The sequence below is a fragment of the Antechinus flavipes genome, chromosome 4 (genome assembly GCF_016432865.1).
Source record: "Antechinus flavipes isolate AdamAnt ecotype Samford, QLD, Australia chromosome 4, AdamAnt_v2, whole genome shotgun sequence".
NCBI classification, from domain to species: Eukaryota; Metazoa; Chordata; class Mammalia; order Dasyuromorphia; family Dasyuridae; genus Antechinus; species Antechinus flavipes.
The window spans coordinates 306,993,949-307,013,316 of record NC_067401.1 but is presented as its reverse complement, the minus strand read 5'-3'; the positions used below and the strand labels follow the sequence as shown (position 1 = coordinate 307,013,316).

The window sequence follows — 19,368 nt, the reverse complement described above, 5'->3', positions numbered from 1 at the left end:
AAGGTCAGTCAACCCTCTGGAGGCACCCCTGACAACGAGTCAGCTTCTACTCATTGCCCCTATTTCTGACCTCTAGAACCAAAAGCCAATCTCTCTTTGCACAAAACATCCCATTAGCTATTTGAAAATAGCTCTCATGACCTTCCCATCCCATCTCCTACCACCAGTTTTCTCCTCTCCAGGCCAAACACCGCAATTCCTTCAATGTGTCTTTGTCACTCTTTGACACTCTATCTACCCTTCTCTCCAGAAATGGATACAATTCTCAAGGAGCATGAACTCTCATAGGACTTTCTTGATTCCTCTCTTGGACAATGGTCACATTCTTATTTGTAATAAGATTATTTTGTGTACTCATCATCTCCTATTAGATTAAAACTTCCTAAAGGATAAAAACCACATTTAGCACATTGCCAGATGAACAGTAGGTACTCAATGAATGTTTCTTGAATTTGCAAAATCTGTGTATTTTGAGGGAAAAAAAAAGTTATTCTCAACCTATTCCCTTAAGGAAGATTAGTTCTAAATAAGGGTAAAATGATGGAACAGCCATTTACAATTATTTAAACAATTTTTTAAGCTGCCATTTATTTCAGAAGATATTTCAGGAGAAAATATTGCCTATGGTCTAAGTGTTTTACCATCCCATCTCATAATCTAATTTCTTTCGGCATCATCTCATCTACTCATCTTTGCTTGACTTAAGAAAACTAAATTTAATTTGTGGTAGGAGTTATGCCAAACATAGAATAAACTTGAGTTAAATGACTATATTTAAATGGAGATTTAGGGCTTGTTGTGATTAACTACCACTGAGTATTTTAGGATGGTCACATCATATGTGATGTCATCAACAATGTCAGAGAAATTGTTTTTGTTAAGAAAAAGGAAAAGCCAAACTCATCAAATGCTTTCTCCATTGTTTCACCATCTATGACATTTTCTGTTTTTCTCTACCTTGGCTTCTCTCTACTCACTAAATCACTTCTAAAAAAAGGATCACGAGGTCTTAGACTGTTGGCTTTTAAAAGAACCTTAAAGTTCACCCAATCCAACTCCCTTATTTTAAAGAAAGGGAAAGCGAATTCCAAATAGAACAGAGAAAAAAAAGAAAGAAAGAAAGAAAAAGAAAAGATGCTTAAAGACAGAGAAGTAAAATGTAGAAGAGCTGGAATTATGTATATTCCTCAATGCTGCAATGATTATTCAGAAGTAATAGCACTTAGAATAAAAATTATGAGCATTAAAAATTACCAGAATAATCAAAAAATAAATAAGAAATAATTTAATCACTTCAAAAACACAGAATAAATAAGTAGTGGCAAGATATTAAGAGACACCCTGTTTTTCAGAGCTAAAGCTAAAGTAAGCAAGCTGCATCCTGAGTTTAGCATAACAATAATCCTTAGGGCTCACCCTCTGGATCTTTGACCTTACCTTCTGGCAAAATCACATAACTAACAGTACCAGGTATTCTCTGAGCTTGTACATGTGGTCATGAAGCCTTGACATGAATCAAACTTGATGTGTTGTTGCTATTACCCACCCCTCATTGTCGGCCTACAGCTCACTTCATAGACATAAAAAGTATTGAGATTTGCCTGTACTAAAGCAGGTTCCCTCCAGGGCTAGGGCCCAAGCACCTGTCTAGATTTCCTCCTTGCTTGCAAGCCATTTCCCTTACATTGAAATTAAACTTCTGTTTGATTGCTGTTTCTAACCTGCTGTTTGTCTCTAGCCATCCATAGGTCAGAGGCTGATTTGTTACAATAGACAGAAGCAACTATATTTGGGGAGAAAAGGAAAAAAGCAGGGAGACACTAACAGTAAGGGATCACTTAGAAGTCAATATTTTATGACCCATAGGAAAGAAATTGCTTGGAATTGTAGGAATGAAAATTTTAAATTTGGGATTTAAGAGTCTTACAGCTAAATTAACTATGTTATATATAACTTTCAATTCACATTTTCATCTACTTCATTCTTCTGTTTTCATAATTTCCATCTCTGGTCACCCATTCTTTTGGAAAGACTCTTTCAACCAAATTATTTCATTACCTTTCTCAGCTCTAGGAAAAGCATGACTCAAAGAAAGTCATAGATAAGATGATTTTCAGATTCAGTGGTAACTTTATTGATTTCCTAAGTGAAAGGAAAGATCAAGCAGCATGAGACAATGTGGAAAAAGTTCAACAACTCCATTTCATTTTGAATTAAATTTCCATACTGTAGAACTATTTTTCTGTTTGAAATATTTTTAAACATTAAAAACATGCATATTTAATGATACAGCAAACATGGACAGCAAAGAAATATCAAGTCCATTTAAAATTATGCTTTCCTCCATTAGAAGAGATTTCTGAATACTAAAGTACCAACATGAGGATTGATGATTAAGTTAGTTGGTTTGAATTAATCACACTTGGGGAAAAATGTGGCAGATGAAAAGTTGTCTCACTTTATTTGATCATAAATCTGCCTAAAATATTGAGGTCCCAATCCCCAAAACAACTCCACTACCACTGAAGAGAAATTAGTTCAAGGAGGTACTTGAAACTCAGATAGGATTTCCCATCTGGAGATCTAGGATTTCTGATGGATATACACCACATGATGGTTCAGGTATTTGGGTAGGCAAGAGGTGGTGAAAACTCTCAAATTTTTTCAAGGCATGTAAAATAATATTTATCTGAAAATCTCTGGTTGGGGATCCCATATTTAGATAAATTACTAAAGGTTACCAGGATTATAACTTTCTTTCTAGTTCAATCTAGATCAAATGAGATAATATTTGTAAAGGGCATAGCATAATGCCTGGCACATAGTAGGCTCTTAATAGATGCTTCATCCCTTCCCCTTCATTCTCTTTTCATCCATCAAAGCTAAATACTTCTTTTGTCAAACTTTTTTTTTATACAGAAATGACCTTATTTTGGAAGCCAGGATGTTAGGATTTACTACCAGGATTTATTGCTATTTTCCAGTACTCCTAAATTTTGTGCCTCATTCAATATCATATGCATCTGAGAAAATCAATGAGCGCCAAATGGGTCAACTGACAGACAAGTACAAAGAGCTTTTTTCCTCCAAGTTTTTATCTTGTGAATTTAGCAGCTTAATTTGTAGGGGATTTTGACAAGCTGTGCCAATAGCAGTCTCTAATTATAAGGTTTTAACATCTTGCAAGTTCTTAAAGGGTCATGGAATCTATATAAAGATACTTCAGTAGAAAAAGTAAAACATAATATATACATAACTACATAAACAGATCAGCCCATCTCTTGATTTCCCACCTGGGAATTTCTACACAGACCTTTCCAATATGCCTTAGGAACCTCTTTATCCTGCAAGAGATCACATAGCCCTGGAAATCACACCTCAGCAGTATCCACTCCAATTGGAGGACAAATAGCTCTTCTCAAAATTTCCATGTCCAGGCTAGACATCTCATTTCCAATTTGACTGTCCTCTACATTTCTCCATTATATCTTTGTGGCTCTTCCCTTTTCACTTTCTTTTTGTGTCTTTTGCCTATTAAACTATAAGCTCCTTAAGGACAAGGCCGTTTTTTTTTTTTGTTTGTTTGTTTGTTTGTTTGTTTGGTTTTTTTTTTTTTTTCAAATTTCTAATCCCAGTATTTAGCATAGTGCCTGGCATATAGTAGGCACTTAATATTTATTGCCTGACTGAAATAATCAAAGAAGTTCCAAAGTGAATGTTTTACACACACACACACACACACACACACACACACACACACACACACACAATGTGTATTAATTGAAATAATCACAAGTTCAAAAGTGAATGTTGTTCACAGAATATTGTTAAAGACTAGCACTACCACTGAAATAAAGATGATACTTTAAAGAAGCAGGTCTAGGAACAATTCAATGAAATTAAGAAATGAGGGTATTCTTAATGAGTTCTGATTTAATGTGGGGACTGAATTCCCTTTACTAAAATACAATCCTTAGAAACACTGCACACTGTTAAAGACTATTTAAAATTCATTCCTCCTTAAAGGCTCAAGCCTTCCTTTTGGTAATTCATAAACTCATTAAAATAATATTCTATTTTCCCTCACACTTTAACAATAACTCAATTCAGTCTTTTTTTTTTTTTAATAAATTAGTTTCTCTCTTAATTATCCAACAAACAGTATAGTAACAGATTGATAATTTGCAGTTACTGGTCAACCTTTACATATCCTTAATTGACTCACTACAGACTAATTTAGAAGAGGCAGTTTCAAATCATTATGGAACTGAATTGCAAAAGGATTTCAAAACTACAATAATGTAGGAAAAGATTAGGACTGCGGAGTTAAAGTCTTTTTTCCAAGGTAATGATTCTCAACTAATATGCATAGCCTTCAAGCTGTCTTGCTATTCTCCTTTCTTACTACTAAGTTCCAACATGACCATTGACATGGAGGAACCAAGACAAAGATCCTGAAATCAGGTATCATAGATTCCTTTTCTTTGGTCCCTAAAGAGAAAGTATCATTTAGCTACCAGTGACAATTAGAAACATTTCAACTATAAAGGACAAGCAGCCTAACAATTAGACCTGTCTAAAATTGAAGTGAGCTGCCATAAAGACATTCTGAGTTTCTTATCCCTGGTGGAATTTAAGAAGTCATACAACTGGTCAAGAATGACCTAGAGGAAATTTATACTTTAGGTAGGGTTTGTTTTAGATCATTTGTGAGATCCCTTCCAAATCGAACATTCTACAACAGACCCAGTATCAAGTACGTATATACATTATACCTATATTTTTCTATTAACAACCTTAACTAAATTTCTATTGAAAGGCTTCCTCATGACATGAAGATCTTTCAGTGTAGACCCCAAGCTTAGGCAGGGTTCCTTTTGTGTCCAACAAAAGAGTGTTCTATGAGGACCAGCCTAGTTAAATTAGAAAGACTAATGACCAAAGGGTTGGCATTTAAGTAACAATTTTTTTTTTAGCTATGGAAATTCACTAATTAAACCACTAAGTGATGGGAAAGGCTGGGATCTCCATTATGCAAGGAATATGCACTAACATAAAATCATGCATCCTTTTCTATTCCCTTACCTCAACTCTCTGGACCCCAAACATCAAATAGGTTCTCCCATTTTTAAACTTTGTTCACACTGTTACCTAAACCTAAGTCTTCTCTCCTTTTCACCTGTTGAATTATTTCTCATCTTTTAAATATCAACCTTCTAGGAAGCCTTCCCTAATCTCCACCCCTTGGCAATGACTTCTCTCATCCAATTTTACAAAAGTATTTGCTTTTACAACTCTTTAATGTACTGACATATAAAAAGTTCAAGAGACATAGATTCTAATTAATCACTTTTATTAATTATGCTAGCATTTAATTAAAAAGGGATCAGTGTCACTCTCAAATGCCATAGGACCTATCCAATGCTTATATGCTCTTGGAAAAGTAGGTATTCTTGAGAGTGGCAATCAACGTTGATTAATTAAAAATTATTGAGAAGAATGAATATTATGAGGTAGACCACTGTAATTAGAGGATAGGGGCATGATTTCATCATTCTCCTCCCCGATTCAGGCAATTTAGACAAAAGATTGGGGAAATGGGAGGGAGACAAGTCTGAGTAGAACACAATGGATTTCTCAATTTGGGGAGGATCTGAATTAGATTGAGCAGAAAGTTAATCCAATCTTATCAACAGCAGTGTCCTTCAGATGCAGACTTGAACCAATAGAGAGAATGAGGAGATAGGAAGGGGAAAAACCCTGGATCTCTCCAATATTGACTATTTAATATTTATTTCTCTCATTAATATAATATAGTAGTATATTATCTCATAATATATATCTCATAATATATAATAATATATCTCATAATATAGTAGTATATTATAACTGTAGTTTTGTCTTATTCTTCCCTAAGAGATCACAAGCTCCATGAGGACAAGGGCCCTATTTTATATAAACAGACCTTTCCCCCCCAACCTATCTTAGTACTTGGCGACACAGGTGCTTAATAAACATGTGATCCAATGAGTGAATTAATCTAAAATCTAAGCCACAGGATAGAGTAAATGAGCCTTGTTTTGCAATAAATACCTAGCTCTATCTCTACGCCTCCAGGTACTGCAGTCCTATTTCCAGGTCTCTAAATCTATCTACAAACATTTACATTCTCAGGCAGCGAAAGGACATGAAATTCTCTGAGTGGCCGTAACTAGTATCTGATCTGAAAGCAGATTGTTCATTCTCACTGAACTCAGCGAAACCAAAGGTGATCACAGCAAAATACTGGAGGGACAAGAGGTGTGGGGGTAAAGAAGAAATCTGGAGAGGCAGTGGAAGAGGAAGAGAGAGAATATAAAGAACAGAAACTGTCTATGTATTGCACAGAATTTCACTTAACTGTGAAATATAAATATTAGTTATTTAAATCTCCTCTGAATGATAAGAATATAAAATAAAATGTACCACTTGCTCCTTTGGAACAATGATTACTTGAGTTCACTGAATCCAATATATGTTTTTACCTTCTTTATGGCTGTTTCCAGTCCTTCATGAGAAGGAATTTCAAACTCAAATCCCATTAGGAAGGAATTGTGACCAACTCTACCATCAAAGTCATTCAAAAATATGTTCTATAAATTACTGTAAAATTCTACTTGGTAGAAACAGCTATGAATCAGTACAATACTGTATATTGTCTTTCAGTGACATTTCCTGTCAGATGCAACAGAAATTGGCTTTGTTGCTTAGCAAGCTCCTTGAAGAATTCTCACAAAATGACTGTTCAACAGAGGATTAATTTATCAAGGACTCTAATCAATAAGGGGAAAGCAATACAGAATAGGCTCATTTACTGTATGATCAGATTTGTTTAAGGGCTTAGCTATAGCAGAAAAATTTGAAACATTTTTCCTTGTCAAAAATGGTTGGTTGTAGCTGGCATGAAGTAGTAGAAATGTAATAAGGTTTTTTTTTAAAAGATTTTATCCAGAAAAAAAATGGAAGGAAAAAAATCAACTATGATTTACATATCAAAGGAAAAAAGTCACTTTTTTATGCTACAGAACAAAGTAGGTCATAATTTTTAAAATATGTGCAAGTATTAATAAGAACTGAAACTTTATAAAATCCATTTTCTTTCATTCAATTCAACCAGCTTTTATTAAGCGCCAACTATGTGCCAGGTACTAAATACAAGAGATACAAAGATAAAACCAAAATATCTTGTACCCTTTAAAGAGCTTTATGGCTTATTTTCTTTATTGAAATATCCCTCCCCCTACACACACACACACACACACACACACACACACACACACACCTTAACAAAAGTGAGTGTTTATTACAGAAGTAAGTTCTAATAACTCACTGTGTTATCAAAAAAGTAGAAGCCTTAGAAATCATATTCAACCCTTTCACTTAATTTTATTTTTTTGAATCAACAAGATTCTTTTTTCTCCCCCTCAATTTAAAAGAAAAACAAAGATACTGTAAAAAACATACAAAGTCAAACAAAACAAATTCCCACCATTTTCCATGACCAAAAATATATGTTTCATTCTGCATTTTAAAGCTATCATCTCTCTGTTAGGAGATGGATACTATAAATCATTGTCATTCCTCTGGAATCAGTTAATAGTTACATTGAGATTTTTAACCAACATAATGACCACTTTCTTTTTAAAGAAAAGGAAACAGACTAGGTAGAGCATTATCAAAGTCCCATAGTCAGAAAGTGGCAGAATCAGAATTGGCTGTTTTTATTGTCCAAATAACACTTAGGAAATAGATCTCTGAGACAAGAGATGAAGTAAGCTCCTCTTCTGACACAGTTTTTACCACAAACTCTTGAGAAATTCAACTAAATTATCTATCCAACAGGTGTTTGGGGTCCTCCCTTCCCCCAAGTAATTTGTAAAGTAACTTGTCATTTTCTATGGAAAGAGAATAAAAATAAGCTAAGGCACATCTCTATTATCCTGGCTTTAACAATTATAATCATAAAGATTATTCCCAATCTCAGGAAGTCTCAGTATCAGAATTATTCTATTCAACAGCTTAGAGTTTATACTTGGGGATTTCCTAAATTGGCTAGGCCTATCTTATCTCTACAAAGCCAAACATTTTTAGGTCCTTAAACCTTTCCAATTTTAAGTATGTCTCACCTGAGCTTATGTGCCTTTCAAAACCTAGGAGCCACTAATCACTATTAGATACTGAGGGAGGAGTTTTGTAGAAGAATAAAAGCAATTCACATTTATATCAAAACCCAGTATTTTTTCCTAAGAGTCTACTATGAAGAAAATAGTGTAGTAGGAGCTAGGAATACAAAAACAGCCTTTAAAAGAAAGTGTAGAAGTATTTTTCCCAAGATCCCTCTTAATACAGATATTATTACTCCCATTTTATAGTTAAGGAAAAAATAGCTCAGAGATATTATTTGCCCAAAGTCACAAAGGTAACATTTGAGCATGGACTCCAAACTAGATTCTCTGAGTTCAAGACAAGAATTTTACTGAGTCCTCCTAGCAAATATTTATCAATATTTTATAAGCCAAATTTTAAAAATAAATTAGTTGTGTCCCACTCAGATCTTCATTTTCAACGATGAAATGCTGTCAATATTATTTTCATTTACAACATAAGCATGTTTCCATTTTTGAGAAGACTAATGTCAATAAGGACAGAAGGCTGGTGGGGGGAGGGGAGGGCTCAAATTTCCTAGGAAAGTTTAACCCACATCAAAGATAACTTTTGCTATTATAGCAAAAATAAACATGTACATTATATGGCTATTCTTTACTTAACTGAGTCAGGTTAGTATTTTTCATTTGACTAGAAATGCCCTCTCCCAAGCATAAATAGGGAATTTCATTTTAAAGGAAGTGATAACCTCAGGAAATAATTTGGTAATTATAAACTTATTTTTGTGTATGTGGAATTGTAATGTCCTTTGAAGAAATATATGAGGAGTGCTATACCACTTCACAATTACAATAATTTATATGCATATATAATACAGATTTATTTATATGGTACTTTAAGGTTTACAGATCTGATTTTTCTCATTTTTACCTCACCATTACTGTAAAGGCAGGTACTTCCAGACATTATCATCTTCATTTTGTAGGTGACAAAACACAGGAGGGTTAAGCCACAAGGATGGTAACTGTCAAAAGCAACATTTGAACCCAGGTCTTAATGAATTCCTCTATACAAGTACAGCATACTGTACAGTACTTTATTACAAACATATAGTACTTTACTATACTAAAGCAAAAAGTCTTCAGTGTAACAAACTCTTCTCCACTTTTCAAATTGTCACTTAAGTTTTCTTTTCTGAAAGAAGGAAGCTATTATTATCTTATAATGGGAATTAAAATCTTGGGAGTGAACTGAATAATGGACTTGAAAACAGAAGATTAGAATTTAAATCCAGATTTTGCCACATGCATACTCCTGCTACATTATGACCACTTTAGGCAAATTGCTTAAACTTTTTGTGTCTGTTGTCTCATCAGCCAAATAAGCATAATAATACTTTCCCTTTCTAGTTTTCAAGGTTGCTATGTAGAGCAAATAAAGTGAAGATCAAATAAAAAAGAAATTTATGTGAAAGCTCTATATAAATATATCTGATCATTATTATTGCTAAAGAAAACCATACTAAAATTGTAAAGAATAATAAATTTAAGCAGAAAGGAGGCTAAAATTGAAGATCAAAAAATGTTCTTTTTATTTTAAATGAAAGATTCTGCCTATTTAAAAAGGAGTATTCATTATAATTCTTAAGATTTACTATAACAATATCCAGTGTACAGAGCCTCTAATAAGAATGCTGTCTGCGGAATATATCAAGGAATGTGATTTTTCAGAGGATATGAAAAAAGTCATCTCTAACTTCGAATTCCTGAAATTGTCTATTGACTTAAAATTAGATTAAGACCTGTATCTGTCATTTTTATCCTCATAAAATCTGTCATGTAATCCCTTTCTGTATTCGAAAAGCCAGCTTAGTTTAGGACTTTAAAACTTTAAAAATATCTTTAGTCTGGGTTTTGGGTTATTCCAATAGCCTAGTAACTAATTGGTCTCTGTATATCCGATCTCTTTTCCCTTCAATTGATCCTCCAGTCAGCTATCACACTGATGTAAAAATTAGGATCAAGTGTTACATTCCTTTTTTATATTGTTTATTTACTTGTCTCCCCTGCCAGAATGTAAACCTCCTGAGGACAGGAAGTGTTGTTGCCTCTCTTTGTATCTGGAGAGCTGAATATATTGCCTGGGATACTAAGGCTTAATTAATGTTTGTTGAACAACTTGATTTCCTACCTGCCAGAGAAAATTCAAATAACTTCTCTTCATCATCTGGACAACCATGTTTTTGATCTTTTAATTTGTTCAGAGTAATACTCTACATTACAGCTTCTTTATTTACAATATGAGAAAATGCTGGAGACACTTTTTAATAAAGTCATAGGAAATTCTATTTTTGTAATCCCATTGGCCAACCCCAAAATGTTCCCCCATACAGTATCTCACCCTCAAATTTATTTCATTCCAACACACTTTTATAAAGTTTTTTATATGCTGAAGACTCTGGGGAATTATGAAAATAAATATGAAAAATAACACAATCCCTACCTTCATCAGGAGAAGATACATAAATAAATTCCATGCAAATCACAATTTCTGGTGCATTGCCATGCAAATTATAATTTTAAAAAGTGCATTGAAGAGATCAGATGGACTACAAGGCACTTTTCACATTCTTAACCTGGTTGTTTGTGACAGATGATTCATTTTCCTGATGAAAATAAAGTCTACAATTCCAAAAAAAGGTATTGGCTTGCTTAGTCATTTATTTATTTATTACCCTTCAACATATTCAATGAAAAATAAATATATCCCACCGGAGGCTAAATTTCCTGGACTTGACTCAATCACTTAAATTCGTTTCTCCCTCACTCCTACCCAGAGTCGGTTTTTTTCTACTGCTGCCAACCATTAGCCCCATTCTGGTTCCAGCTTCTGGCAGCAAAGAACTTCTGCCTATAGCAAACCCTTTCCCCAAACTTCAAGGTTTCACCAACTAAGTTGAAAGGAGAGAGAAAAGAAGGGGAAGTAAGGGGAAATGGAGAGGAAGAAAGGGAATGAATGAGGAAAGAGGGAGAAAAGGAAGGTGGTGAGAGTGACGGGAGAGGGAAGGAAGAAGGGACAAGGGAAAATGAAGGGAAAGGGGCAGGAGGGAAATGGTGGGAGAGAGGAAGGTGGAAAGAGAACTAAGGGGCAGGAAAAAGGAGGGAATAGAAGTGTCAGAAAGAAGGAAGGGGGAAGGAGAAAGAAGAGGGGAAGAGAGGAAATGGAGATGAGGGAGGGAGGGGTAAGGAAGAGAAAGGAAAAGAGAAGAATGACAGGAAAGGAGAAAGGAAAAGAGGAAGAGGAAGGGAAGAGGGAGGGGCAGCAATGAAGTGAAGGATAGAAGAGAGGAGGGGGTGTTAAGGAGAAAAGAGAGGGAAGGAGGGGAGAAAAGGACCAAAGGAAAAAAGAAAGGAATAGGAATGGAAGGAAAATTAGAATGCCAGGAAAGGAGGAAGAAAAGGAGGGGAAGGTTAAGAAGAAAAAGGAAAAGCAGGCAAGAGGTTAGGAAGCATAAAGAGAGCAAAGGAAAAGCGGAAAGGAGAAGGGAGGACAGAAAGGAGGAGGGACAAAAAGAGGTAGAGAAATTCAAAGAGTAAGAGGATGGGAGGAAAAGAGAAAGTTAAAGAGGGACAACGGGAGGGAAGGAAGGGGAAGAAAAGACGAAAAGGGACGGAAGAAAAGACGAAAAGGAACAGGAAGAAAAGAGGAAGAGGAAAGGAAGGGAGGAGGAAAGGAAGAGGGAGGAGGAAGAAAAGGGGAAAGAGTAGAAGTGGAGGAGGCAGAATTAGAGGAGGCTAGCTAGATGTTCGCGATCAGCACGTTGAGAGGGAGACCGTTCCCTAGTCACGCCGGGGGAAAAAGGAGCCATACTCTTTTTAAGTTCCTCGGCCCGAAGGTTCGCGGTGAGCAGACAGTCCTCAGAGACCCGACGGAGGGGACGTTGCACCCTCCCAGGCCCGCAGTTTCCGAGGAGGGGAGAAAGGGGATGGGTACGGGTTAGGCGCTCCCTCTCCCCAAGAAAAGTCTTGATAAATAGAGCAGCCCCTCCACATCCATAAGTTAACCTAAGTGCACGTCAGGCGAGGGGTGCAGCGGTCCCCAAGGCTATTTGTCCCGACGTGCCCACTATCCCCATTCGGGATCCCTCTAGTGTCCCGGGTTCCCCTCCCCGGTTTTCCTTCAACGGCACTCCGGGCGCGGGGGAGGGTCCGGCTGCCCAAGAGCTGGAACGTCCACAGAACGCCTCTCCTAGGTCAAAGCCCTTACCCCCGGACGCTAACGGGTGAGGAGGAGGGCGCAGATGGCCCGGGGGCTCTAGAAGCACACAGACAGAGCGGGCATCACGCTGGCTAGCGGACACTGTGACGGCCAAGCCCCATTCCCCTCCAGAAGCAGCAAAGTTGGGAAAAGGCGGTGAAAGTGACTTGCGGTCCTCGCCTTTCCCCTCCGCCCCCGGGCTCCCCAGGCCAGCCCGGCGCCCAGCACTCACCACGTGCCTGCCCTTCCATGGTGCCGGAGCCGCGCGCTCAGCCCGGGAAGAAGCCAGCAGCCGTCGCAGCCCTGCCTAACGTGCCGGGCAACGTGCGGGGGACGTGGGGTGTCTGGGGCCGGGGGAGGAAGGGCTGGCCTGGCTCCTTAGCTCTGCCTTCCCTCCCTCGACACGCCGCCGGGCTGGTGTGGGAAGGCTGCCGGGGATGGCAGTGGTGCTGATGGTGGGACTGGTGGGTGGCAGCGCCGCCGCGGCTGCTGTTGCTGCCCCCGGCGGCTCCTTCCTTCGTTACCTCGTTCACTCGTGTCCACCGTAGGCCGACCCAGCGCGCGGAGGGAACTCGGCGGGTGGCGCCACCTACCGGCCAGCTCTGCACCACGCACAAAGCGCGCCGCCCTCGCCCTAGCTGTCACAATGCCAGGCGCATGGGCCGCCCAGCCGGACCGCCGAGAAGTCGCCTCCGGGGACTATGGAATTGACCGAGTACGGTGGCTTCTCTAATACTACGCAGCCCTGACGTGGGGCGCTCGCGGCCGCGGTAGCGCAGAGCGGTCCGTTTTAGAGTCTGGAATTAGTTTACTCTGGCGTCTAGAGACCTGAATTCAAGTTATGACTATCTTTTACTAGCTGACTGTAGTCGGGTCATTTGATTTGGGGGCTTCAGTTCTCTCCTGTAAAACGATGGGAATAATTTGAATTATAAACTTCATAGAGTTGTTGCAAGCAAAGTATTTTGCCAATTGTAAATCACTATCCAAATGTAAGTTACTAATACCTTGCCTGACATTTAAAAAGAGCCCTCCTTTGCACCCCACAGCGCCTTTCATTCCATTATTTGCTAAATATTGCTTAATGGCTATTATGTTTTGCATGATTTTGCATCTGTAATTGAGATCACATTGCTTGCCTCCTCCCTGAGTGGGTGAGAGAGAGAATTCAGAACTCAAACAACTTTTTTGTTGTTTAGAATGTAAAAAATAAATATTAGAAATAAAGAGAATTGCTATTCATCAGTACCATCATTATTACTATTATCACATGCGATTTTATTATATATTTTTTTTCCTGAGACAATTGGGGTTAAGTGACTTGCCCAGGGTCACACAGCTGGGAAGTGTTAAATGTGTGAGGTCAAATTTGAACTCGGATCCTCCTGACTTTTGGGCTGGTGCTCTATCCCAAGTGCCACCTAGATGCCCCGGTTTTATTATATACTTAACATAGCATGTTAGTTAATAGATCTTATTTCAGAAAAACTTACTCCCCAGCTCAGGGTATATTCTATACCATTAAACATCTACTAATTGTCAGTTATCGATCAATAATGATAACCTTCAATTGATAATAGAATATGACGGTATAGAGTGTATGGTTTATAGAAAATATATTTAACGACATCATTCCCAGAAAAAGAGAAAAGAGCAAGGAAGAGAAAAGGATACCAAATAAAATTCAGCTAAAAATTCTGTAAGTAAATAAGTACACAAATAGACATAAATCAAGTTAGTATTAAATGGGATTAATATAGCATACAATGCCAAAATGTATTATATAATAACATAAAATACTAGAATAGTATTAACATGTTGGAACAGAAGTTAAGAAGAGATTGGAAAGGAAAGAAGCACTTATTTCAATAGAAAAAGGAGGGCTCATGGAGGAAATAGCATCTGACTAAATCGTGAAGGAAAAAAAGCTATTCTTTCATCTGATTCTCAAAATAACTCTGTAAGGGATCACTAGAAGATGTGAAAAAATTACATAATTTTCTTATTTATATATATAATGAATGTACTAATACTTTATATTTTTCACAGCTACCATTTTATCAGCAGACTGATCTCAGATTCAGTTTTACAATGCAGCTTAAAATGATAGCTCAATCAATCAGCTTAACAATGCTCTCCTGTGTATGTTAAGTGAAGTGAATCAAAGACTGCAGAACCTGTTCCTGACACAGACCACTGGTCCTGTCTCCCACCAAGTAACAACCCCTGAGATTTGAAACAATCACTTAAGAACTGTTCCCACAGGACTCCAAAAGGACCCATATTGTCCTGCACTCATCAGTTTGTCATGGGAAACCACTCAGACCCTGAAAATGATTGTATTCATCTTCTCCCTCCCTTTCTACATATGATTTGTGTATACAATTTCTGCCTTTACTGGAATAGGTGAAGTTCTAACCAAAAGAACTTCCAATTTACAAACTATAGTCCTCACTCTGAAATTGATTGATTAAATTATTACTTGCTCTCTAAAAACCTGTCTGTAGGGCTGCTTTGAGCACTCCAGCTACTCATTTTAGAGAAAAATACAGTAAAAGTCTGTTAACAATGTTATTATCCCCATTTCCAAATAAGGGGAATGGAGGCTCAGAGAAATGATGGAATTTGCTCATGATGATACAACTAGTCTGTCTTGCTGTCCCTGATGATGGGGTTTCCCTTGATGAATATCAGGTGGTACTTCCCATTTCAAGAGAGGAAGGAAAAGTGTCATCCCTACATGGAGAAATAGGTATTGAGAAAGCAGAAGAACTGATTACCATGAAAAACTGAGAATAATATAATTTTACTGGTGCGTGAGGGTAGTCAAAAGGAATAGTGTAAAATAAGACAAAATAATGATTTCTTGGTCAATGACTGCAGGTTTGGAAGGCCTTTCACTTGCTTTGTTTTTTTTTTTTTTAAATCACCATTTTCTTTAAAAAATTTTTTTTCACTATATGAAAGTTTGTCTTCTCCCCTCCCCCTTCTTAAGAAAAACAAAAACAAAACTCTCGTAACATGTCAAGCAAAACAAATTCCCTAATCGTCCAAATAAGTCCAATTCAGGATGCACTCTGAATCTACCATCTTTCTTGTCTGGAGATTTGTATGTCCTTGATGTCCTTGATTCAGATTGATTATTGCATTGATAAGAGTTCCTAAGTCTTTCAGAGTTATTTGTCTTTATAATATTGTTGTGTAAATTGTTCTCCAATTCTAATCACTTCACCCTATCAGTTCATACATGCACCTACTAGCTATGTGATTTAGGCAAATAATCTCTCAGTAGCCTAGGCAATTTTCTGAGAATCTCTGCTGCAGAGAGGGTACTAAGTAGTAGAGGAAATATTCCACTGATCATTACACTAATAAAATTACACGTCCAATCCTATCCCACGCCTAGTAATGCAGCCCAATGTCAAATTTTGGTTTTTTTGGCTTCAAGAGTGCCAATGTTGTAAAGCTTGCTACTCCTGAGGAAGAATGTTCTATTTTTGGACTACTCTTATTTCATGCAATCCTAGATAGTAGAAACTAGAAGTGATCTTAGAAGTCATCTAGTCCAATCTGTATCCAAATAGGAATCCTCACTACAATATAACTAATAAATTAGCAATTTATTTTCATTTAATCAATCAAATATTTATTAAACATCTACTATGTGTCAGGCACTGTGCTAAACTATGAGGATACAAAAAGAGGCCAACAATTTCTGCTCTCAAGGAACTAGTATTTCTAAAGGTAGTTCATTCCATTTGGGGACAAATTTCATGATTAGGAATTTTTTTCTATACAATGAATTTAAATCTGCTTCTCTAACTTCCAAACATTAATCCTAGTTCTGCTTTCTGTGTCTAAGCAAACCAAGTCTATTCTCTTTTCCATATGATAACCCTACAAATGTTTGAAAACTCCAACGTAACCCTCAAAATCTTTACAAAATGTCCGACTTGAAAGGGCCCTACGAAGTTTAATCCAGTGGCATTAAACACAGATAGAAAGAAGGGCCACTAAACTATATCTAAGGATCCCCGAGGCTCAAATATTGATTTAGAAAACATATTAACATATATATATATATATATTCTGTTGTATATTTATTTTGTTGAATATTTCCCAATTATATTTTAATCTGGTTCAGGCAACATTTAGGAGTGTGGCTTTTCTGGAGGCATCTCAGACATTTGACATCTCTGTTCTATAGGTCCCCACCTATAGAGGGGAAAGGAGGGGAAGGAGGTACATTTTTTTCATGTCTTCTTTAAGACTAAACTTGGTTGTTTTAATGACAGTGTTGAATTTTGTTCTGGTCTTGTGCTTTTCACACATATGCATGTGCACACACGCACACACACCGCAGACCATAGTTTGAGGACCTGCAAAGGTTTGATGGATCTGAGATCTTACTGATGTTAGTACCGCTTCCTGCAGTATAGAATGTGATCTTTTCATGTTTTTTTTTTTAAACTTCTAACTCCAATCGTTATAGTAGCTATCAGTAGAGCAATTAATCTATTTCTTAGCTAATACCAAATGGTTTTGGTGACTGTTTCTTTATAATATAGTTTTAGATCAGGTACAGCTAGGCCACCTTCATTTGATTTTTAAAAATTAATTCCCTTGAAATTCTTGGACTTTTGTTCTTCCATATGAATTTTGTTATTTTTTCTAGGTCATTAAAATAGTTTCTTGGGAGTCTAATTGGTATGGCACTAAATAAATGGATAGTTTAGGGAGTATTGTCATCTTTATTATATTCGCTCTCCCTATCCAAGAGCATTTAATATTTTTCCAATTATTTAAATCTGACTTTATTTGTGTGGAAAGTGTTTTGTAATTTTGCTCATATAATTCCTGATTTTCCTTTGGTAGATAAATTCCCAAATATTTTATGCCATCGACAGTTATTTTGAATGGAATTTCTCTTTGTATCTCTTGCTATTGGATTTTGTTGGTGATGTATAAAAATGCTGAGGATTTATGTGGATTTATTTTGTTTCCTGCAACTTTGATAAAGTTGTGAATTATTTCTAATAGCTTTTTAGTAGAATCTCTGGGGTTCTCTAAGTATAATCATATCATCTGCAAAGAGTAATAATTTGGTTTCCTCATTACCTACTCTAATTACTTTAATCTCTTTCTCAACTCTTATTGCTGAGGCAAACGTTTCTAATTCAATACCAAATAATACTGGTGATAGAGGGCAACCTTGTTTCACTCTTGATCTTACTGGGAATGGTTCCAGTTTATCCCCATTGCATATGATGCTTACTGATGGTTTTAAATATATGTTCCTGACTATTTTATGGAAAAGTCCATTTATTCCTATATTCTTAATGTTTTTATTAGGAATGGATGTTGGATTTTATCAAATGCTTCTTCTGCATCTATTGAGATGATCATATGGTTTTTGCTAATTTGATTATTGATATAGTCAATTATGCTAATAGTTTTCCTAATGTTAAACCAGCCCTGCATTCCTGGTATAAATCTTACTTGATCATAGTGTATTATCCTGGGAATGATTTTCTGTGATCTTTTTGCTAATATTTTATTTAAGATTTTAGCATCAATATTCATTAGGGAGATTGGTCTATAATTTTTTTTTCTCTACCTTTTTTCAACCTATACATGTCTGTGTTATAAAAGGAATTTGGTAGGACTCCTCCAATCCCTATTTTTTCAAATAGTTTATATAGCATTGGAATTACTTGTTCTTTAAATATTTGGTAGAATTCACATGTAAATCCATCTGGTCCTGGGGATTTTTTCTTAGGGAGTTCTATTTCTTTTTCTAGGATGGGACTGTTTAACCAATTTACTTCTTCCTCTGTTAATCTGGGCAAGCTATATTTTTAAAGGTAATCAACCATTTCATTTAAGTTATCTAATTTATTGGCATAAAGCTGGGCAAAGTAACTCCTAATTATTGCTCTCATTTCCTCTTCATTAGTGGCGAGTGCTGCCTTTTCATTGTTAAGGCTAACAATTTGATTTTCCTCTTTCCTTTTTTTAATCAGATTTACTAAGAGTTTATCTATTTTGTTGGTTTTTTCATAGAACCAACTCTTAGTTTTATTAATTAATTCAATAGGTTTTTTTTTGTTACCTTTCAATTTTATTAATTTCTCCTTTTACTTTTAGAATTTCAAGTTTAGTGCTTGACTGGGGTTTTTTAATTTGTTCCTTTTCTAGCATCTTTAGTTGCAAGCCCAATTCATTGACCTTCTCTTTATTTTATGCAAGTAGGCCTGTAGAAATATAAAATTTTTCCTTATTACCACTTTGGCTGCATCCCACACATTTTGGTATGATGTCTCATTATTGTCATTTTCTTGGGTGAAGTTATTAATTATATCTATGATTTGCTGTTTCACCTAATCATTCTTATAGTTTGAGATTATTTAGTTTCTAATTATTTTTGGTCTATTTTCCCCTGGCTTTTTATTGAATGTAATTTTCATTGTATCGTGATCTGAAAAGGATGCATTTACTATTTCTGCCTTACTGCATTTGAGTTTGAGGTTTTTATGTCCTAATATATGGTCAGTTTTTATATATGTTCCATGAACTGCTGAGAAGAAAGTGTAATCCTTTCTGTCTCCACTTAGTTTTCTCCAAAGATCTATCATATCTAACTTTCCTAGTATTCTCTTTGACTTCTTTCTTATTTATTTTGTGGTTTGATTTATCTAATTCTGAGAGCACAAGGTTGAGGTCTCCCACTATTATACTTTTGCTATCTATTTCTTCTTGTAGCTCTCTAACTTCTCCTTTAGGAATTTAGATGCTATACCACTTGGTACATATATATTTAATATTGATATTGCTTCATTATCTATGCTACCCTTTAGCAAGATAGAGTGCCCTTCCTTATCTCTTTTAATTAAATCAATTTTTACTTTTGCTTGATCTGAGATCAGGATGGCTACCCCTGCTTTTTTGACTTTACCTGAAGCATAG

The 19,368-nt window shown here is 36.3% G+C and overlaps 1 protein-coding gene across 6 annotated transcripts in view; it reads right to left on the bottom strand.

The window, feature by feature from the left end:
* The window catches only part of TPD52L1 (TPD52 like 1), a 162,602-nt gene extending 149,644 nt beyond the window's left edge, over positions 1 to 12,958 (bottom strand). For 2 of the 6 annotated variants that reach the window (XM_051997686.1, XM_051997688.1), the window contains exon 1: positions 12,635 to 12,955. In XM_051997686.1, coding sequence (XP_051853646.1) covers positions 12,635 to 12,653 — 19 coding nt within the window. In that variant the 5' untranslated portion in view covers positions 12,654 to 12,955. Of the gene's footprint in view, positions 1 to 12,634 lie in introns of all 6 variants that reach the window. The other 4 variants (XM_051997687.1, XM_051997689.1, XM_051997685.1 and 1 more) reach the window with 3 other exon arrangements.
* Positions 12,959 to 19,368: the final 6,410 nt, after the last annotated feature.